This window comes from Halichoeres trimaculatus, unplaced genomic scaffold (assembly GCF_033239565.1).
Source record: "Halichoeres trimaculatus isolate MK-OKI-2021-1 unplaced genomic scaffold, fHalTri1.1 fHalTri1_scaffold_3, whole genome shotgun sequence".
Lineage (NCBI taxonomy): Eukaryota > Metazoa > Chordata > Actinopteri > Labriformes > Labridae > Halichoeres > Halichoeres trimaculatus.
In genome coordinates, this window is record NW_027437181.1 from 13321722 (window position 1) to 13343804 (window position 22083).

Below are 22083 nucleotides of genomic sequence, written 5' to 3' on the forward strand. Positions count from 1 at the left end.
CAGATCTTCACAGATGGCTCTAAGGACCCAGACAGTCAAAGAACTGGGTGTGGAATATTTGTGGCGGGCCCTCAAGTCTATCAAGGTTTTCGTGTAACAAATGGGACATCTGTGTTTGCCTCTGAAATCATGGCAATAATTTGGTCACTGTGGTGGGTTGAGCAAGTCAAGCCAGACAGAGTCGTAATTTGCTCTGATTCAGCTGCTGCCTTGATGGCCTTGAGGAGCAGAACATCACAAGCCAGGGCTGACCTCATAAATGAAGTTTTGATAAGCCTGCTCAGGGTAGAAAAAGGGGGGTGTGATGTAGCGTTCCTATGGGTCCCAGCACATTCAGGTGTAGAGGGGAATGAAGTGGCTGATAAGCTCGCAAAGAACTCGCTCCGGAGAGAAAATGTAAATGTTAAAATGCCTTTAGGCAAACCGGAGTTTTATAGTGTCATAAAGGAGGGGCTCGAAAAACAGTGGCAGGAAGAATGGAGTAATGAAGTGAGAGGGAGGCTGTATTACTTAGCACAACCATCTGTCAAAAAAAAGAGTGTGTATATGGGAAATGACAGGAGAGACACGGTCAAACTGACCCGACTGAGATTTGGACACTGTGGGCTGGCCAGCTGCCTAGAAATAGTTGGGAAACATCCAGATGGGCTATGCGAGTGTGGAACAGAAGAGACTGTGGTGCATGTCCTCTTTGAATGTGAGAAATATAGGGTAGAGAGAGATCAGCTGGCTGAAGAACTGGAAGGATTCGGAATCTCCACATTGGATTATAAAACTCTGTTCAGTCGGGGGAAGGAGAGTCGAGCTGTGGAGAGGAGAGTGCTGGCTTTCCTTCATTCCACTGGCCTCTATCAGAGGATATGAGAGAACTCTAAGGAGTGCAATTTTGCTCTGAACTGTGGGGGGCAGTAATACGCAAATAGCGTCCACACTGCCGGAAATCTTACGGAAGAAGAAGAAGAAGACGGTCTGACACCGTTAGTTATCGTGGTAGCAACTTCAGTTTCATGCAGTAGGTATTCTTGTGGTTCATCGAGAGGATATCATTGAAGTTTTATCTCTATGAGTGATATCCTTTGAAAGATATCGCCTTTTTGAGAGATTGTACAATGGGTAAAAAAGACAGAGGCGATCGGGGTGAGTTGTTTAAGCATTGTTAATCCTAGCTTCGATTAGCTTGTAGCTAAATATGTGGCAAAGTTAATATCAAAGATCAAGAGGAAATAATTACTTTAATCCTACTCGTATTTCTGGGCCGATTACTTTAAATCTTTTTTATTCTGAACCTGTGAACCATTCTTTTGATTACTTATTGCTTTAAATTGCCCAGAAGTAGCAACATATAGTTTAGTCATAAGAGGCTGTCTGACCAACATTTCACCCCATTGAAGTAATGATACATGTTAACATTGATAAATTATTAGATACGTAGCCCACATTCCTTATATCTTTTATTATTATTCGTGATGACCACACAATAATGACACAGCTGATACTAAGCTAAAAAGCTTTTAAATAATTAAATGGTTTGATTAAAAAAAGGAACAATTACTAACAAAGTAAATTGTGTTTTGACTTAACTGTGAGGATGAAAGCAGGGACCCCTTTACTCTAATGTTTAACTCAAATGTTACTCTTTAATGTTTAATTATCTATCTTGGCAAAAAAAAAAAAAAGGATGACATCATTCATTCTTGTAGAGCAAACCACATTTATACATTTCTTTACTATCTCTCACTCTGTGGCTGCAGAAAAGAAGTTCAAGAAGCGCTTTTATGAGGAAGATGAAGATGAGGAAGAGGCAGGAGGTAGCGAATCCCAGGAGGCCATACCTGCTGCTGCAGGTAAACAGGTGGATGAGTCCACTACTAAACAGGACGAGTATGGAGCCAAGGACTACCGTCTGCAGATGATTCTGAAAAACGATCACTCATCACGCCCTCTCTGGGTGGTAAGAACTGTTCTGTTGCTGATCGACTTAAAACAGTCAGGATGTGTGGTCCTCTGCCTCATTTTAAATGTGATGATAATAAATGCCATTGATCACATCTGCTTATATCGTGTATAGGCTCCAGATGGACACATCTTCCTGGAAGCATTTTCACCGGTTTATAAGTACGCCCAGGATTTCTTGGTGGCGATTGCAGAGCCAGTATGCAGACCCATCCACGTTCATGAGTACAAGCTGACAGCCTACTCCTTGTATGCAGCTGTCAGTGTAGGGCTGCAGACCTCTGATATTGTGGAGTATCTCCAGAAACTCAGCAAGACATCTGTACCTGATGGAATCATACAGTTCATTAAGGTTTGATAAAGATGGTGTTTGGAGGGAAATGACAGATTTCTTTGTGTACTTGAAAACTTCTGGCTGTATTGTTTTGATGGGGCATGACCCATACAAAGTTATTCAGTGACTGTGTTTCTATTTGTCTTCTTTTTAAGCTCTGCACAGTGAGCTATGGCAAAGTCAAGCTGGTGCTGAAGCACAACAGGTAAAGCCAACATTCATTCCTCCTGTTTTACTATCAGTGATCATCCCTTCAGAGCTCTTTAACTGTGCTACTATTTTATCTTTTCTCAGGTATTTTGTTGAGAGTGCCTTCCCTGATGTGATCCAGCGCCTTTTGCAGGATAACGTGATCCGTGAATGTCGTCTCCGCACTGCAGATGGAGCAGATACAGAGCTCATTACTGAAGTCATTCACAGCAAGTCTGCGGTAAGCTGTTAGACATAATCTGGAACACATATGAAGAATGAATATTAGGCTTTATAAGGTTTTCATCTTCAGGGGGTCTTTGATCTAATGGTGGTGTTAAATCAATCCTTACAGCACTGTTAATCCCTCATAGATTAATGGTACTGTTGTGGTAATACCTGGACATTTAGACATGACTAACTGTCAAGCAACAACCAGGACTACACCCAAAATCACACCCAGGGTTGAAATGCCTTTAATGTTCTCTACTTAGCTTATTTTGCTGTTTTTTACACCTCTAATGTTAATGGCTTCTTATTATTGGCTTTGTTATGTTGCTGTAATTTTTCCAGTACTATGTTTCACACAGCACTACACTGGGATATGCTGATCTTGGAAGTTTGGGGCAGATCATGCAGCCAGTGTTAGATAGCAGTACTACCATGATTTCCAAACTGAAAATAGGGGTTCTGATTTGGCTCACTGGTCAACTTGCATGCTGCATGAACATAGGCTGTATTCTTCAAACCAGAGGTCTCAGGGGTCCATGACATTGCCTCCTCTCTTTACAGCTTTGGACTGCACTGTCGAAAACTGACAATACAGGCCCAATGCTTGAAAGATAAGTTAGGAAAAAGTGCATCCATTTGGCAAAACAATATTCCTGACAAGAGGAAAGTTTCCTTTGTCTGAAGCCTAACAATCCTTTGTTCTCCAAGGTTTTGTCTCACTCCTAAAGACAGCCCAAGTAGCTTGACCTGTTCATGATGTTTCTGTGCCTCTCCTGAAAGATCTCCAAGTCTGTTCAGGACAAAGGAGGCCCTTCCACCACAGAGCAGCCTGCTGAAGGACAGACTTCAACCCAGCAGGTACCTGAGGACATCTTCAGTTACTATGAGCAAATGGATAAAGAAGAAGAAGAGGAGGAAGAGACTCAGACTGTTTCTTTTGAGATTCGCCAGGTAGACACCCACATAAACATACACTTCATTTCATGCTGTTTTGTAATCTATAAATACTGCATACTTAAAATCACTGCTGACAAGAAAGTAAATTTCGACCAAGCTTATATCCTTTTTTATATCCAGCTCACAACTGTTGTATTCTTTCCTAATGTGGTACAGGAGATGATTGAGGAGCTCCAGAAGCGGTGTATTCAGCTGGAGTACCCCCTACTGGCAGAGTACGATTTTCGCAATGACACAGTCAACCCAGACATCAACATAGATCTGAAGCCCACTGCTGTGCTGCGGCCATACCAGGAGAAGAGTCTACGCAAGATGTTTGGGAACGGGAGAGCTCGCTCTGGGGTCATCGTGCTGCCCTGTGGTGAGACAGCAGCTTTGAAACATTTAGTGATACAGCAGAGAAGCATTTTGTGCCAGTAACAACATCTTTGAAATGGGAAAACCTACATTCAAATGCTCAACATACACTTCTTGGCCCATGTGAAAAAAAATAATCTTTTAATTACTTATTGTCTTATTTTTTTAACGTCACACCAACTGCAACTCCTAATTGTTTTTTTACGTTTTGATTATTTTGCTTTGAAACAAGTTTGTTTTTCACCATTTCTATGTCTCCTCTTCACTTTCTAGGCGCTGGAAAGTCTCTAGTGGGAGTGACAGCTGCGTGCACAGTGCGTAAACGCTGCCTTGTGTTGGGGAACTCCTCAGTGTCAGTGGAGCAGTGGAAAGCTCAGTTCAAGATGTGGTCCACTATCGATGACTCTCAGATCTGTCGCTTCACGTCAGACGCCAAGGACAAGCCCATCGGCTGCTCGGTGGCCATTAGCACATACTCCATGCTGGGACACACTACCAAGCGCTCCTGGGAGGCTGAGAGGGTCATGGAGTGGATGAAGAGCCAGGAGTGGGGTCTCATTATTCTGGATGAGGTGCACACTATTCCTGGTGAGCTAGTAGAGTCTATCACACAGAGAATAGAGATTTATGAAATGGACTCACATGTTTTTGAAAATAATCTACAAGCTGATAATCTGTGCTTTCTCTTTAGCCAAGATGTTTCGACGTGTTCTGACCATCGTCCAGGCACACTGTAAACTGGGGCTCACTGCCACGCTGGTCAGAGAGGATGACAAAATCGTCGACCTAAACTTTCTAATTGGACCAAAGCTGTTTGAGGCTAACTGGATGGAGTTGCAGAACAATGGCTACATCGCTAAAGTGCAATGTGCAGAAGTGAGTCTTGCAACCTTATAAATAGATAGATCTCTATTTTGTGCTTTGCTTGGTGTGAACTTTGCATCTTGATAGATTCTTTTCCTTTTGTGAAGCATAAACTTGTTTGATTGTAAGCTGGCTTCACTGTCAGGGAAAAGCTTTTTTTTGTCTGCTTTCTCCTCTTTCAGATAGATAAAGCTTCCTGATTGATGTCCTTTTGTCTGTGATTCAGGTGTGGTGCCCCATGTCTCCAGAGTTCTACAGAGAGTATGTGGCCATCAAGACAAAGAAGCGCATCCTTCTTTACACCATGAACCCCAACAAGTTTCGTGCTTGCCAGTTTCTCATTCGCTTTCACGAACGTCGCAACGACAAGATTATTGTTTTTGCTGACAACGTATTCGCCCTGAAGGAATACGCCATCCGCCTCAACAAGTAAGCTGTTAACCAAAGAAAATTGAGTTTCAAGCATTACTTTTTGATAGGATTTCTTCATATTTTTATTCCCTTTGTCTCTTTTTCCTCCAGACCTTACATCTACGGACCGACCTCACAGGGTGAACGTATGCAGATTTTACAGAACTTCAAACACAATCCTAAGATCAACACTATTTTCATCTCCAAGGTAAACCAATAAACCTGTGATTATTTTCTTGTATAAACTGAATTTATTCAGCCAAAATATGCAACATCTGTCCAGTAGAGGGCACTCCAGTGTTTCTAGCAATAACCATACACTTGTCTCTACTCTGCCCCAGTGAGTAAATATGGATGCAAACATATGGACAGGGGATATTAGGGTACTATAAGACTATGCCTCAATTCAGGCCAAATAATTAGACCACATAAACTCAGGTTTCCCTTTTTTACTGTGGAAAATAAGTTTAGACTACCTATTCATACTTTTCTACTTGACTGAGTTGTAATCAGCATGTAACAGAGGTAGATTCAAACACTTCTTGTGTAGCATTGAAACTAGCTTACTCAGGTGATGTAAAGGGCTATTCAGTACAGCATTAATGACAAACGAGGTCAATGTGACTCCCTGTGTTAGACAGGACAAAAGGAAAAGTTTCTTGCAGTGAAAGCTGATGTATTTGTGTTGATTGTTTTTGCTGCAGCTGTGCACTTTGAGGTATAATAGATCCTTCATTTAATTATTCAAAATGACACTGACTTCTTGATCTGTGACAGAGAGGGTTAACTGATTACCTCCGCCAAGGAGGTTCTTATTTTTTGGAGAGAATGTCTGTCTGTCTGTGAAAAACATAACTCAAAAACTTATGAATGGATGATCTTGATGAATTTTTTCAGGAAATGTTCAAAATGCGATAAGGAAGAAGTGATTAAATGTTGGAGGTCATCCTGATCCAGGATTTTTTTAAAGGGTCCTTTATCATTGTGAGATAGGGCTGTTTTCACCATATGTGTATATAACTCCACCATAAATGGTCAGAGTGCTTTGCAAAAGAATTTAAGACAAGGTCACCATAATTTCTGAAAGATATAAAAGTACGATCCACATTTGAATGTACGATCCAGAATATGAAATATGTACTGGGTCATCATAATTTTTAACACTGTCAGGTAACAAATTATACAAACCTGCAACTTACACCAAATTGTAGCAGAAAGTCTGCTGAAAGGGAGTATAACATTCAAGTAAGACCTAAGTCTTGTATGACAATCACAATATGTTTGGCGGAAGTCTGCGCTCTCTTAGTGCTTTTCTAGTTTTATAATGAAGCTGATGGACAGTGATTTGTGAGAAATATTTGATATGGTTATTAAAGACTATATTCATCGGTCTTTATTCTAAAGACTGATTTGATCCACCAACACCAGTTTTGACTGACTTCCAGCTTCTACAGGAAAACAATTGGATTACAACCAGCTCATCTTCTTATTTCTAATCCTGCAGGCTTTTGCAAATTCTTTCTCACACTTAGCCCAGTCTGATACAAATCCTATAAACTCAGATTACTGAAAATCAGTTTACTGTGAACAATGATATTAATTAAAGCAGTGCCAGAGTCAGGTCAACAACAGTCACCTCAGATGCCCTCAGTGAGCATAGCAAAAGATTTCTGTGCCAGTGTTGAATCTGCTGTATAAATAAATGGTAGAAGAATTCAGAATAATACCTTAAAGAAAACCAATTTCATAATGACAGTACTTATACAATGCCTTAATAGACCTGCAGTGTGATGTTTTCAAAGCACTGTGTATTTGAGTTACCAGGTCAACAGATAAGTCAGAGTTAAAATTTTTGTACACAGTAATATTTAATAATCAAAACAAATGAACCAAGAATAATTGATTAGTGATTTTCCTAGCTGCTGGGCGGGATATAACTGAATAGTAAACCATGAAGCCAAATCACTTGAATGCTGGGGAGAGGTCTCAGTGATTGTGATGTAAATACACATACCTTTGACTTGAAAGTGCAACCTCTGGTAAGGCAGCATTGCGGATGTGTCAGAGTTACTGAATCTATTTGTTGAACCGTCAAATCAGTCGTCAACAAATAGATTTTCTGTTTTCTGTGGCTGCTTCTCAGCAGCTTGTTTGTGTAGAGGATCAATGAGAGCTGTGACATACAGCAAAGTCCTGGCAGAAAACTTCAGCCATATGCGTCTGACATTTGAGTGAAAATTTGTTTCCAAACAAGACCATGACCTTAAACAAAAAAGGGTTTAGGAATGGATTCAAAACAGCAACATGACTGTCCTGGAGTGGCTGGGTCCTCATCTCAACCCAGTTTAACACTGGACTTGAAAAAGGCACTGAGGATATCCACAAAGCCTAGCTGAGCTGAAGGATAGGAAAAACATTCTGACTGAGATAAAGTTAGAAAAAAAAATCATTATGAACTATGTCTTTCAGTGCATTTGAGAAACACTTCTTTTTCCACACAGGTTGGAGACACCTCTTTTGACTTGCCAGAAGCCAATGTTCTGATCCAGATCTCCTCTCATGGAGGATCAAGGAGACAGGAAGCTCAGAGGCTTGGTAGAGTCCTGCGAGCCAAGAAAGGTGAGGCAACCTGCAAAAGAAGTCTTTGTTTGCTTCTGAGTCACATATGCTGGAACTGTTTTGTTGTTTACCTCCCATCACACTTATCTCCTCTCCCCACTCTTTCAGGTATGGTGGCTGAAGAGTACAATGCATACTTCTATTCGCTGGTGTCGCAGGACACACAGGAGATGGCTTACTCCACCAAGAGGCAGAGATTTTTGGTGGACCAGGGATACAGCTTTAAGGTGTGTTCAAACTTCAGGTTGTTTTGATCAGAAAACTTTTCATTATACAGTGACATCTTTCCATGTACAGTTTGGTTTCAGTTTCCTTTCAAATAGACATGGGGTGCTTGGGCTCTAATGACAGAAATACACTTTCAATAAAGGAACATCCCTTCATGCTATCATCACTCCAATGTTTATGCTCTGCAAGTAACATACCAACCTATACCACCCAATAAGAGTTTTCTGTTGTACAATAGACTCAGAAGATGAGATGATTTTTCCGCTTGCAGATACCATTCTTTCCTATTTACAGGTGATCACAAAGTTAGCAGGAATGGAGGAAGAGGACTTGATGTTTTCCTCCAGAGATGATCAACAGCAGCTTCTTCAAAAGGTCCTGGCTGCTTCAGACCTGGATGCTGAGGAGGAGGTGGTGGCTGGAGAGATCGGGGCACGTCCACAGGTGAGAATAACAATCAAACTTGAACTCAGAGAGCATTCTGTGTACACAAAACTGGGTTAACAACGTTATACATTTGGTTCTTCTTTCTGACAGTTTTCAAGGCGACAAGGCACCATGAGCTCCATGTCGGGTGCAGACGACACTGTCTACATGGAGTATCAGAGTCGGGGAAGCAAAGCTGCTGCAGCAAAGGGCGTTCATCCACTGTTCAAGCGCTTCAGGAAGTAGCACTGTTTGAATCCTGGCCAATGAAAGACTGACTCATTGATTGGTGTGTGATAATGTACAGTAAGACAGAGCACCAGGCTGCCAACACCAGGTTCACACAGTCCAGCTGGTCTGGAGAACAGATAACCCTGAAAGTGATAACATACTGTACCTCCTCCTGATAACTGGTAATCAAAGTGTTAAAGTGCAGCCAGTGATATCTGCTTGGTTTAGTTTCTCTGTTTGATTGAATCAAAGTTCTCCACTTCAGTTTTCTCAAACACTTGACTATACATGCACAAATTTTCAGATGAAATACACTGCATAAATACTTAGCTGCTGCTCCCTGACATTTGGAAGAATAAACAAAAAAGTTTGCTAAAAATAATATTTTCTTTGTGCTGTACCGTGTTACAATAATGCTGCCCTGCATTGATGGTCTGCTCCAAAGCAGCCTCTGTGTACAACACTGACAGCTTAACTAGCTTTTTGAAGCAACTGTTGTCTGTTTTCAGGATAAGAACTGATGTATTTCAAGAAATATTTTCCCTTAAGAAGGATGAAGATAAACCTTGATTCAGTTACAGTGAAGGAACATAATGTCTTATCTGCTGTTTATGGTCACTTTGCAGCCAGCTGTGTCAGAGGAAGAGAATTAGGGATGTGGATTTGGGCTTTTGACTGTACAAATGTGTAAAAATGTGGGATTGGTTTATCATAACAACCCCAGAAACCTGCAGGGGCAGTTCTTCATGAGACTTCATGCATTTTTTCCACTAACATGTGTTTTGTTTTGGTATTTCCTTTATTAAATGTTTGCCTAATACGTTGTGTTAAAAAAAATCTGGAATTGAAATCACTTTCTGTGTTTGTTGATTTTTTATTTATTGATATGAATCGAGGTCAAATGGTGAAACTTGATTGAATCAGCAAAAGCGGGACAAGACTTGTGTTATTTTCCTGAAACATTAAGACTAGAGCTTGAGTTTGCTCAAGCAACTCATGCAAGAAGCACTTAGATTTAACCTCTGAATTTTAATTTCAATTTTATTTTGTTTACATTTTTTACAGCTGTGAAATGGAAGGGAATCTTTTAAACACAAACACATGTTTAGTATGGTGCAAATCTCTACAAATAACTAGAACTTTTTTTCACACACAAAAAAAAAACTTTATTTGAGCTTCCCCCTCTTTCTTGTAACTGAAATAAATAAATCAAGACCTGAAAAGTGATCGTGGATATAGGGCTCAGTGTCCTCCCTTCTGCATTTATAGACAACCTGAATCACTAGGTATGTAATTAATGTATTTCTATATTATCTGAATAAAAGTGGAAATGACTGTAAGCAGCATTTGAAAAAAAAGAATGAGGAGATTTACACTAAGGTGAAATTAATTCGTCCCAGGAATGATCCCTGTGGCACACCCTGGGATCCTGTTTGACTTTAAAGTAGAAGCGGAAACCTTGGCCTGCTACAGGATTTTCAGACCAATGCTTCCTCTTTTTCTGACAGTCGATATACAGCTGGCTTCATGAGTTTCAGGTTCCCTTTTGAACCTTGGCTCTTTGAAACCACCTGGATGGAACTGCAGATGCAGAATAATAGTTGCATTGCCAAAGTCCAATTTGCAAAGATGAGTCAACTTAATATACAGTTAAAATCTAACCAGACATGACCCATAGATGAACCTAGGGTTTTATTGTTTAACTATGAACTTGTTTATGGTATTAAATATGTGGGATTGTTTTGTTGGATAAGGGTTGTTAGGGTGGCATACCTTTTTTCTTATTTATCCATCCACTGAAAATGTTTCTTCACATCAGAGCTGCAGAGAATGCAACCCAGAAGATTGTCATCTTGTTTTTCTCTGATGGAAATTAAAAAAAACTTGTAATAAATTCATAGCTTCTGACAATGACTGAACTCATTTGTCCCATGTGTGGGTTCCCCTCCTTTCTACTGCCAAACTGTGTATTGTTAATTTTTGGCAATCACGTGTTAATTTGCTCACAAACAACTGGATTACACATTCTTCAGCACATCAGCCAGACATAAAGCCAGATTACTGAAATTGCTTTTTCTCTGAACCATGATAAAGATTAAAGCACTGCCTGAGTCAGGTCATTATCTGTCACCTTATATGCACCCCGTACATAACTATACCATGATGATTGTGACCACCTCCTCTCTGTCATTTGGCAATGAGTGGAATAAATTCTTATGTAACGTATCTTATCACAGTATGTGGTCACTTTGCATCAACTGTAAAGAGGACTTTTGACACAAATGAGAGTATTATTTCACACATTTGAACCCTGAATTTTAAAGAGAAATGTTTTATTCAAGAAATGTTTGATAGTTGAGCACCAAAGCAGTTAAAACTCTAGTTGAAGTTTTTTTTCTTAAATTTTCTACGTCATAAAGTGGAGTTTTTTTTCCCTTAATTTACTTAATTTTAAAGACATTGATCATAAAAATTAAAACTGGTGTGGATAAATACAAATGTCTGGCATGATGATTTGGGTCTTGCTGCCACACAGGTCAGCAAAGATTTAAGGATTGTGGACCTGAACCCTTAACCAGGCCAGAGGAATTGGATGCCAGCAGGATCTGCAAAACAATAACAGCATTAACAGAGCCTGATTTGCACAGAGGTGAGAGTGGCATTATTAAACTAGGCCGGTTGTCTCATACATGCTCAGTACGGATCCCAAAATGTTGCCACTGTTTGGTGCACAAAAGATTTCTTTGTTAACAACAATTTCTTGAAGATTATACGATTTTGGTTGTATAAACTGCTGTATGACTCACTGATATTTTAGCTGCAGATGAGACTCAGCGACTAATTCATGCAATGGACTCACTTTGTGCTCATTATTGGTCTCACATAACAGGAATAATGCATGCAGATTTAGAAAAACACTAAAATCAACAACATATTTGTCCAGTAGGTGGCCAAGCAGTGATTAAGTCAACAAACTATTAATTATTTACCTCCTATCTGTACAATCAGTATGATGATAATTAGTGTGTTTTTAAACTGCTCTTATGGACCAAAACTAGATTACAATCACAATATCGTCTCATCTTATACTGTCATAACACTTTCTTCCTTACATACCCCAGTCTGATAATAATCCTATAAACTCAGATTACTTCAATCAGTTCATCATGGACCATGTCAATCATTAAAGCATTGCATGAGTCAATGTGTTTACACTGACCTCATCTGAACTTACTGTGGTTGTAAATGTACAGTAGAGTGTGATGCAGGGAATTTGGAATTTGTGCTCATGTTGCCATATCTTGATACCAAAGTGATGTGCACTGTGTAAGTCCTTTTGGTCTATGAGAAGGAAGGGGATCAGAGGCATGTTTGCAATTATAAAAATGGAACTTCTGACTCAACTGATATTTGCATCTATAATGTACACATTTATGAAACTATAAAACAAATAATAATGGTCTCAAGAGTCAGTGATTATTACTTCCATATCCTTTTCAAACACAAACTTATTTTGTCAGTAAAATAAATGTGTGTGCAGCCGACGGATTTTTCACTGAAAAACTAAAAGGAAGGCAAGCTTTCAACTTTTTTGGACTTAGTGTGGCAAAAAGCCAGGGCCAGAGAAGGATGACCAGTTGGGGGTCTGATCTGCCACTTGTTGATGAATTAGAGATCCAAGAAGAGTCCAAGAACAACATCTAAAGCCTGGTGTCTTTGCAAGCTGTCAAAATGACAAGTGTGGGAAAAAACAGCCTCTGTCTGCTCAGTCACCCTCTTATGGACCAAAGCAAGGCCACCATCACGTCTCCGGCTTGGTCTGTTTAATCCCTCCTAAGAATTGAGATTTATTTGCTTAGATTGCATGAAAAGGTAATAAAGAAGATTTGAAAACATGTGTCTTGTAAATCCCATGAGGTTACAAAAAAAAGAGAAATAAATTCAAGTTTGCTTACTTTACAGTCAGGAACATTACATACCATTCATCTTTGGGAGAGTTTAAATTGCCACTTAAATATAAGAGAAATATTACTCTCTTTCAGTTCATGCATTTGTGAGCACCAGACTTACATAACTTTCACAAATTACATACAAACTATCATGATTTCGTAAAACACAACTGCTAAACATTAATAAATCAATGAGCTTGGACATGTGTGAGTGTAAACAGCTGATAATTTGTGCTTACATGAGCCCTACAGTGCGAGTGTTTCCGTATTGTTTTCTGATTAAGATAAACAAGTACTTTAGCTCCATGTGATCACAATAACTTTCATTCAGTGTGTAGGTGTACACGCGCGTGCACACTGACTGATTAGTGTGATGTAACTATGTTTTGGCACGTAATACTTCAACGAAACAATGGACTCAGCAGGTTTTTGGGAGGGGTAACGCCCACATGCGAATACAGAGTTATCCCTCCCTTTCTGAGAAGCGAATATCCAATCCTATTTCACCTCTGAGGTTGTGCAAGGAACCCTTTAAAAAGGATCCACAACACATCCCCATACAACGTTTTATTGGCGCTCAGGGCTGTCTGCGTCCGCACGTGCCAGGAGTATGCCTCAGATGTAAATTTGGCTCTCTTAGACTCTTTTAAATCATTTATCGTCCGTGCACACCGAAACAAAAGTATCACAACAATGGCACTCCTTAATAATTTCACGACAGCATGCTTGAGGAATTTTCAAGGCGACCGGCTACACAGTCAACTCTTCTTCTTCATACGCGCCTTACACAAATCTGCAGCCAGCGAGACTTATGGGATGTCCACAGCTAGAGAAGGAGCCATGCCTGAGAGGTTGATCTCACCCACAGATGTCGGTGACAAAACTGCAATCAAGAGTCTGAAGGACATGCCAGGACCCAGCACTTTGTCTAATTTGGTTGAGTTCTTCTGGAGAGACGGGTTCAGTCGAATTCATGAAATTCAGGTAACAATTTGAATATATAACTATCCCCATGCTCATTCTTGTGTAACTCATAAAATCACTTTTTGTGTGTTTCCTAACTCCAACAATGAGCCAATCCCCCCTCTGCGTCAGTCAACTTTATGCGTAAAATGGCGCAAACGTTGCGTAAAGGTGGACCAAGAGATTGGGCGCTTTTCATCTTCGAACTAAATGGCTTTTTTCTAAAAGTTGGCAAAAGTATCAGTTTACTCACTCAAATACGCTATCTGAATGGAAAGATGCAGAAGATGATCATACGCCAAAGTTTTTGGTCTCAGTCTGCAGAAAGAATCTATAAACTTTACGGAAATTATGACATAATTTGACACCTAGAATACAGTCTAATAACTTGCTTGATTATGATAAGTCAACAGGTGCTTATTTGAACTATTATCTTGTATTGAAACTTGAAAAACACACTAAGACTGAAACAGAAGTGGATTTTTATAAAATAAAAAAATATATATACATTTTTTTCTTGGATTTAACACCCACCTTTTCAATCACGATTCAGAACTTTCAATTTGATTTTAATATGTCTTAATTCAAGCCTCATTGGCAGATGAGCCCCTTTTTAATGTTCCCTAAAGTTTCTGAAAACGAGCCTCTTTCATTACAATGCTGCTTCAGAAAAGAGAGGAATGTGTTTTGGCCATTACCATGACCTGATTGTAAGACTCATATCCTTCAAGCTCTATCAGTTAACACAGGATCATTGGTCGTAACAAGTTTCAATGCACCTGTGTGAACAATCCACCTACTTTTAAGACAACAATAACACTGACCTGGGTGGTGCACAAATTGCCATCTGTGCCTGATCTAAATTAATCTAAATGAGAAATGGGAAATGCCATTTTATAACTGGTCCTAAGGTGTATTCTGATTTTTCAGCTGAATGTAACACTTCGTTGCTCACTTTCTGTTGTCAAAAGAGAAATAGATATAATTAACTAATGGATGCCATGTTCCAGCACTTAACATTAAATGAGAATGCACTTTTTGCTGTTTTACAGATGGAGCATTCCAAGAAGTACGGCAAAATCTTCAAATCACGTTTTGGGCCCCAGCTGGTGGTCTCAGTGGCAGACAGGGATCTGGTGGCTGAGGTGTTGAGGGCCGAGGGTGTGGCCCCCCAGAGAGCCAACATGGAGTCCTGGAAGGAGTACAGAGACATGAGAGGTCGCGCCACAGGCCTTATCTCAGCGTGAGTCTCCTTTAACCTCTGACCTTTGAGTCTGAAGAAGTAGTTTCTTAAATAATGACTAAGGGTCCGAGAGGTTAATCTATTTGGTTTCCACATGTGCTTTTCCATTCCATTTTTCTATTTCTGTACTTTTGTATCTTTATACCATGAAACATGTCTCTCTGTGGCACCAAAACATGAAGTTTTTACTAGTTGACAAACCCTAAAATTCTGGCGTGTTCTGTTTTTCAGTGAGGCTGAAGACTGGCTGAAGATGCGGAGTGTGCTCAGACAGCTCATCATGCGTCCGCGTGATGTGGCAGTTTTCTCTGATGACGTGAACCAGGTGGTAGACGACCTGGTCAAGAGAGTTAGTATCCTGCGCACCCAGGAGACTGATGGTGCTACTGTCCTCAATGTGAATGATCTCTTCTTCAAATACGCTATGGAAGGTTAGTAGTGACCTTAATGTTTGATTTTTCAGTCAATGCAAATTTGGATTATTTACTTTGTGAAGTCACTGCTGTGGTAAAATGATGAAAACAACTTTGTTAGCATTATGTGGTACATACATCCAGAAGCAAGTGCAGTCTAAGAAACCCCCACTGCATTTGTAAATAAAGGGTTATTGAACCACTGCGCTCTCGTTTTTGTCAATGCAGGTGTGGCTGCCATTTTATACGAATGCCGGCTGGGCTGCTTGGAAGACCAGATTCCCAAGGACACTCAGGACTACATCAGTGCCCTTCATCTCATGTTCAGCTCCTTCAAGACGACCATGTATGCTGGGGCCATCCCCAAATGGCTGCGTCCTATCATCCCTAAACCATGGGAGGAGTTCTGTCACTCCTGGGACGGCCTCTTCAAGTTCAGTAAGTTTTGCATTTTTGGACATTTGACAAATTGAAAACACTTTTTAGCACATTTTTATGCTCCAGTGAGATATCTGCCTTCTGAAACCAAGGAACTCTTGTATTAATAGGGTGTTCCAGAAATTGGAGAACTCACACGAGGCAGATTAAAGAAAGGAAATTAAAACAGATGTTGCGAAGATTCTGTTAGGAAACTAAACCCAAACAAAGATAACCTCTTTGTCGCTATCGGGATTCCTCCAGACCTATTGTGTTTTCCCAGACTGAGGTGAACACCCCCTCTAAGTTAAATAACCGGCACCCGTAAAATTGATCTAACCCCTCTCACAGACATCTGTCCCTGCTTGTTCTTTGAGACCATATATATTTTAGATTTATTTTATGGAGGCACACAAAATATCCTTTTTTTGTTCTTAAGAAACCACTGGGACTGAGTGTTGCTTTTCATGTTTTCTAAATCCTGTCCATGCCTTTATTTGCAGAATGATTGTTTTTGGTTAGTTCATTCAGGCTGTAAACACATTAGATAATACATTTTCTCTGGTGCTTTTAGACACACATAACGTTGACACTCAGGTCTAGGGAAACAAACTTTTTCTAAGATAAAAGACCTGGCATCAATAGAAAGGAATGTAGATTTGCATATAAATCTCTTCTGCTGTACCAGAGGATTGTGGGAGTATGGGGTCCCTCTGTTACATAACCTGTTCTCTCTTCTTTTTTTTCCTTCCCCTCACCTCCTTGTTCCTCCTCACCTCCCCCCTTTCCCCATTCATCCCACCTCGTCTCTGTCTAATAATCCCAGGCCTCATTCACGTCGATAAGCGTCTTGCAGCGATAAAAGCCCAGCTGGAGCGAGGAGAGGAAGTGAAGGGTGGACTGCTCACACACATGCTCGTTACCAGGGAGATGACCATAGAAGAGATATACGCCAATGTAACGGAGATGCTTCTGGCGGGTGTAGATACGGTGTGTATGTATATGTGTGTGTTTTTATACATGTGCAGAGAGGAGTTAGAGGTACAGTGAGGGCGCAGGGGGTTGGGAGTTGCACGTGTATGTTACGGTCTGTGTGTGTATGTGTGTTACTGAGTCAGTGTAGGGTTTCAGGGGTTGAGTTTCTGGCGCCACATCTGTGCCTGTGTATCTGTGCCAGCGTCAGATCAGAGCAGGGGATCTGGAGCGAGACAGTATCCCACTGATGAACTTGTTCTCACTCAGATTTAGTTTCTTGTCATTTGTCTCCGTCTGTAACATCCACACAGGGGGGGCTTTGTCTTTTCTCTTGCCTCTGCCAGACATCTGTGTGTTTATCTTGATCTTTACCTAAAATTATAAAGATTTTTGGCTCATTTCACTGTCTTTAAACTGATTCAAGAAGCACTGAAAGGAAGCATGAGCATAACACAGAGAATTTTGGAGCTGGATGTTACTTTGCATTCTCTGCCAACAAGATGTCGAGGTGTAATTTCAGTAGGTGCTGAGAAACGTTCATATTATAGCGCTTCATCTACTGCACAGTGCACACCAACAAAGCTTATTCAGCTGTCCCACACTTGTCCAGTACATGTGTGTTCATTTACATTTGTGTGCACACTGTGTGCACATGTGCACAATCGCTGCCTAATTTGTTTGGGGTACTGTCAGATTAATCAGAGTTATGTCTGGGGAGTGTTTTGTTCCGAGCTTGGGGGGCAGGGGATGAAAGAGTGTGTGTTTTTGTTAAACTTGTTGCAACGGCCACGTCCCGGCAGGGGGTGGACTTCGCTGAGCCATTACCTGACCCTGTGATGCGTTTGCCTTTACTCAGCGCACACAAGAGATGTCAAGACGCGTTAGCTGCTGCCAGAGTTATAGCACAGACTGGGCAAAGGTGAGACAAGGGGAGGAGGAGAAGGGAGGGGGGAACTGAGGAAGAGGGACGCGTTCATAAAATGGCAAAGATTTGGGAATTGTCGTCGTGAGGAGGGGGGGCTGGTGTAGATGGTGGAAACAGAAGATGGGGGGGAGAGGCGTGTGAGAGCTGTCTGGATGAGCTTTTGTCATATGATTCCTCTCGAGCTTTGTCTGAGGTGTTGCCAGCATCTGTCCCAGCTGGGGATGATTAGGTGCATGATGGGAAGATGAGCGGAAGAGGGTAGTGACAGAGTGTGGGGGAGAGGAAGGCGGGACATGGGACAGTAAGATATGGCGGGGCATAGACAAGAGAAAAGGGACTTTTAGTTTGTCCTCTCAGAGATGATGACCCCACGCTGACCTCTGGAGTCTATTCAGTTTGATGCTGCTGGCACACACAGACTTGCTTCTCTTCTTCTGGAGCATTTTTTGTCATATGGTGTTATTAAAGTGAGGAGGCTGTATGGAAAGCAGGTTGATAAAGCTGTGGGCTCTGGGAGAAAAGTGCAGTCGAAAGAGATGAAATTTGAATAGAGGAGAGACAACACACATTTACATGTAATTGCTTTTCTGCCAACAATGAAATGAAAATGTCAGTGAAAAGAGAAGGACTGGAACAAGTGAATACACAGAGATAAGTAAAATAATCAAGTAATGAAAAGGCAGATGAGAATCATAGGGCAGAGGGAGATGTACTATCTTCGTCAAAAGTCCCATGTAGTCCTGTAACTTTTTTGTAAACGTGTTTAAAGTGTGCCACACTTAAATGTTTACGAGACTTGAGTAAGAAAGGGTGACAGGGTTGAGTGATGTAAGTTGAGGGAGACAAAGCGCAGCTGCTGGAGTGGACCTCAGTATCTGCTCAGCATGTGGATTTAGCCCCTTCTGACTCAACACTCCTCAAACTTTCCTAACACTTGCGCAACACCTTAAAAACTCTTATATCAGCTTGGATTTCAGTCCCACTTGTTACAAAACATTAACAAAAAAGAGACTGCTTTTAAATGATACCAAGTCTCCTCAGAAGAACAAATGCAGCAATTTAAATCATATCCTTTCCTTTCTTGCAGACATCTTTCACCCTGTCCTGGGCCACTTACCTGTTGGCCCGTCACCCTCAAGTACAAGAGCAAATCTACACTGAGGTGACAAATACTCTTGGACCTGGAACCATTGCCTCAGCTGATGATGTCTCTCGTCTTCCTCTCATCAGAGGGCTGGTTAAAGAGACTCTTAGGTGTGTCACTTTTTCTTCACTTGCTTTTTAAGTCTCAGTTTTTACATTTTTAACTTTTTTGCTTTTGTTTTTTGAGTTGATTCCAGAATTAGTCTTTCACTAAGGTGGTATGTTTATAGATCTAAACCTCTTGGAAAGATGAATGTTTGAGGCCGTTGACTAACAAGTCTTTTTGTCCCCCCTTGGAGCAGGCTTTTCCCAGTTCTCCCAGGAAACGGACGGATCACCCAGGATGACTTGGTGGTGGGCGGATACTTCATCCCAAAAGGGGTAAGAGTGATATTGGCATAATAGAATATGCATGTGCAGAAAAGTGGAACCACGTGAGGCAGCCTGAAACATTATACTAGATTTGGATGAAACCTAATCCTGCATTACTCATGCAAATCTCTCTCTTCCTGTCTCTTGTACAGCTGCATCTGCAACAGCCCAGCTGTTTCTATTGCACAACTCGCACTTCTTTTTTTTCTTTTTTTTTTCTTTTCTCTGTTAGACTCAGCTGGCCCTGTGTCACTTCCACACATCTATGGATGAGGAGAACTTCCCGGATCCCACAGATTTCCGGCCCGATCGCTGGATAAGGAAAGATTCCACAGATCGTGTTGACAACTTTGGCTCCATTCCCTTTGGTTATGGCATCAGAAGCTGCATCGGCAGGAGGATAGCAGAGTTAGAGATGCATCTTGCTCTCACAAGGGTATGACGTTATTTATTTACATGACTGAATTACTAAATTTTTTTTCATCATCATATAATGCATGTAAATTTGCCCAGATAACATGGAAGTGCAAGAAACTGTAAATAACAATATCTGCTTTCTATGTTGAATTTACATGTCCCAACTTATCTCTGGACATTTTTTAATCTGCCAGCCTTAGAGACAGGAGGCAGCACTCAGCTGTACCTAAGCTGTGTTTTAAAGAAAGCACATTTATTCCCATTAGAATACTAATGTTCTCTAAAACTGAAATCTTTCTGTTTTTACTTTCTTTGCAGCTCATCCAAAATTTCCACATTGGCGTGTCTCCTCTCACTGATGATGTCAAGGCCAAAACTCACGGCCTGCTCTGCCCTGCTGCTCCCATCAACCTGCAGTTCATTGACAGGAAGAACTAGAGGCTCATACTCTCCTTGAGGTCTACTGAAGTGACTGATTTTAATGTTCTGATTCATGGTTAGATGTTTTAAGTACACTGCTTTTAGGACACCATCCAGTGTTTAACAGTGCAACTGAACTGAGACTGAAGTTTTAGTCCAACAGGAAGTTTGAGACAGGCACAAAACAGTCCTGGGTGTTAAGCTGAACACTGTTCCTGTATATTTTTATTTGTACTTTATGAAATGACAGCCGTTAAGCCTTCACACTTTTCATTCACTGTTTTTAAAATTAATGGGTGTAGAAAAGACACTTAAATCATCATCTACGCTGTAACCTTTCGACTGGCACTGTTAATGTATATAAGTGAGCTAAAAATGCACACTCACATGAATTCACAATCACAAAATTTCATCACTTAGTATGGAAAAGGAAATTCACTGAACTACACTATGAATGTCAAGTGGCAACATGAATGTACTTAAAATGTTCTGTTTTAAGAGGTAAAGTGTGTATATAATGAGCTTTATTTTTCATTGTGTTGCAAACCAAAATTTTGTAGCAGGTAGCACTGTTTCTTGCAGCACATTGTTTTTATTCACACTTAGGAAGAAACTGAAGTAGCATTCTGTTTTTAATCCATTTACATAAAACTTTTTTTTAGAGTTTTAAACTTGTTCATTTTAGAGTCTCAAATTAGAGGTAAATATTTAATAAGCTCTACAATTTAAAAAACACCCCCAACACTAATCAGAGACCATACAGATGAAGAATCGAAAGTAAAACATTTTGTTCAACATTGTATATCCAGATAAAAGGACTGATAAAGTGTTTTTGGTTGAGTGCTGTTGGTGTGAACAAAGTTGTTTTTCTAATTACATTTTGAGAGGGATGGCGCATGTTGGAAATAGCATTTTAAAGGAAAAGAGACAAGTTGTTGGATTGTGACACTGAGAAGGGTCCCATTGGTTCGCAGGGAAATGGAAACATTCAATGTCTTTGTATTTATCTTCTCTTATTTCTTTCTGTACCTTTTCTACTCTAGTTCCAGTGAAACTGGATAAAAAATAAAATGAATTAATAATAATTCTTTCGAAAACTGTCTGTTTTTCTTTGTCAAGATATTTAAGCCCCCAAAACTTGGATTGCATTTGCTTAAGAGATTTAGAATTAGTGAAAACACAGAACAATAGAAAAAATGGTTCCTGGTGGAAGACACGGTAGCTGGGTTGTGGCAGTAAACAGAGTCTATGTAAGCATGTGGCACTTATATGCCATTAAAGTCTGCCTTTTTTTGTATTTATATTTTAGACATTGAAAGTATTGTGCACCTAAGTCCTGCTTGTCATTTTATGGTATTAAAATGATTTTTTAAAGAATGTAAAAAAAAAAAAACTTCCTATGGCCATGTCATAAAGACACATGTGGATGTACTGTTAATATAAAAAGATGCACAGAGCTAATATGTTGTTAAATATCTACCTGTGCAAGATGCAGATGAATTCATGACTAAGTGTAACTTTTTATTCTACTCAGCTGGAGTAACTAGTTTTAACCTTGCCTTTTTAAATCTATCATCTATCATCTATCATTTATAATTCTATAAAAGCATCAAAACAATATAGCAATTTATTAATGTGCTAAGCCCATCAAAAAAGATGCCTACCCAATGTAACAATTTTCACAACCAACAAAAGATTATGTGTGAAGGCTAAATGAAACTGAAGGAGAGCTGCCAGCAGCTTGTTGCAGGACAGCTCAAATGGTTATTTCTTCCACTGACAAAAAAAAAAAAAAAAAAAAAAAAAAAAAAAAAAAAAATTGCTTATTAAAGTTTGGGATCTTGGGTTGTCTCTGTTTTATACAGCCTATGCCTCTGGGATACCCAGCCCTTGGACATTACTCCACCTTCATCCTAAAAGTATTACAGTGCCACTTTGATCTTAGCCCACATATCTGACGGAATATGAACACCAAAATCTTCAGTCTAGGAGGCCTTTGACCAACAGTGCCCAAAATGATCACGTGTGTCCAACATTCTTCTCTC

At 40.2% G+C, this 22083-nt stretch overlaps 2 protein-coding genes across 2 annotated transcripts; both read left to right on the plus strand.

Annotated features, from left to right (window-relative positions):
• Positions 1–969: 969 nt before the first annotated feature.
• On the plus strand, positions 970–9942 carry ercc3 (excision repair cross-complementation group 3). The gene is made up of 15 exons (XM_074667027.1): positions 970–1137; positions 1752–1951; positions 2069–2305; positions 2443–2492; positions 2582–2717; positions 3488–3658; positions 3821–4025; positions 4295–4609; positions 4713–4897; positions 5112–5314; positions 5408–5504; positions 7798–7915; positions 8024–8142; positions 8438–8587; positions 8681–9942. The coding sequence occupies exons 1-15, from the start codon at positions 1110–1112 to the stop codon at positions 8813–8815; spliced, it is 2349 nt and encodes a 782-aa protein (XP_074523128.1). The 5' UTR covers positions 970–1109; the 3' UTR covers positions 8816–9942.
• A 3314-nt stretch (positions 9943–13256) lies between these two features.
• cyp27c1 (cytochrome P450, family 27, subfamily C, polypeptide 1) lies at positions 13257–21123 on the plus strand. Its single transcript, XM_074667292.1, has 9 exons — positions 13257–13734; positions 14766–14956; positions 15188–15387; positions 15598–15807; positions 16613–16776; positions 18774–18940; positions 19132–19210; positions 19434–19637; positions 19937–21123. Exons 1-9 carry the CDS (start codon positions 13444–13446, stop codon positions 20054–20056), a joined length of 1626 nt encoding a protein of 541 aa, XP_074523393.1. The 5' UTR covers positions 13257–13443; the 3' UTR covers positions 20057–21123.
• The last annotated feature ends 960 nt before the right edge of the window (positions 21124–22083 follow it).

Excerpts from the sequence above, each read along its gene's own strand:
- ercc3 (XM_074667027.1), top strand. The coding sequence starts at position 1,110 with ATGGGTAAAAAAGACAGAGGCGATCGGG. Across the intron at positions 3,659-3,820 it reads TTTCTTTTGAGATTCGCCAG|GAGATGATTGAGGAGCTCCA; the intron begins GTAGACACCCAC and ends AATGTGGTACAG. Across the intron at positions 4,898-5,111 it reads CTAAAGTGCAATGTGCAGAA|GTGTGGTGCCCCATGTCTCC; the intron begins GTGAGTCTTGCA and ends TCTGTGATTCAG.
- cyp27c1 (XM_074667292.1), top strand. The coding sequence starts at position 13,444 with ATGGCACTCCTTAATAATTTCACGACAGCATGCTTGAGGAATTTTCAA. Across the intron at positions 14,957-15,187 it reads GCCACAGGCCTTATCTCAGC|TGAGGCTGAAGACTGGCTGA; the intron begins GTGAGTCTCCTT and ends TCTGTTTTTCAG. Across the intron at positions 19,638-19,936 it reads TGCATCTTGCTCTCACAAGG|CTCATCCAAAATTTCCACAT; the intron begins GTATGACGTTAT and ends CTTTCTTTGCAG.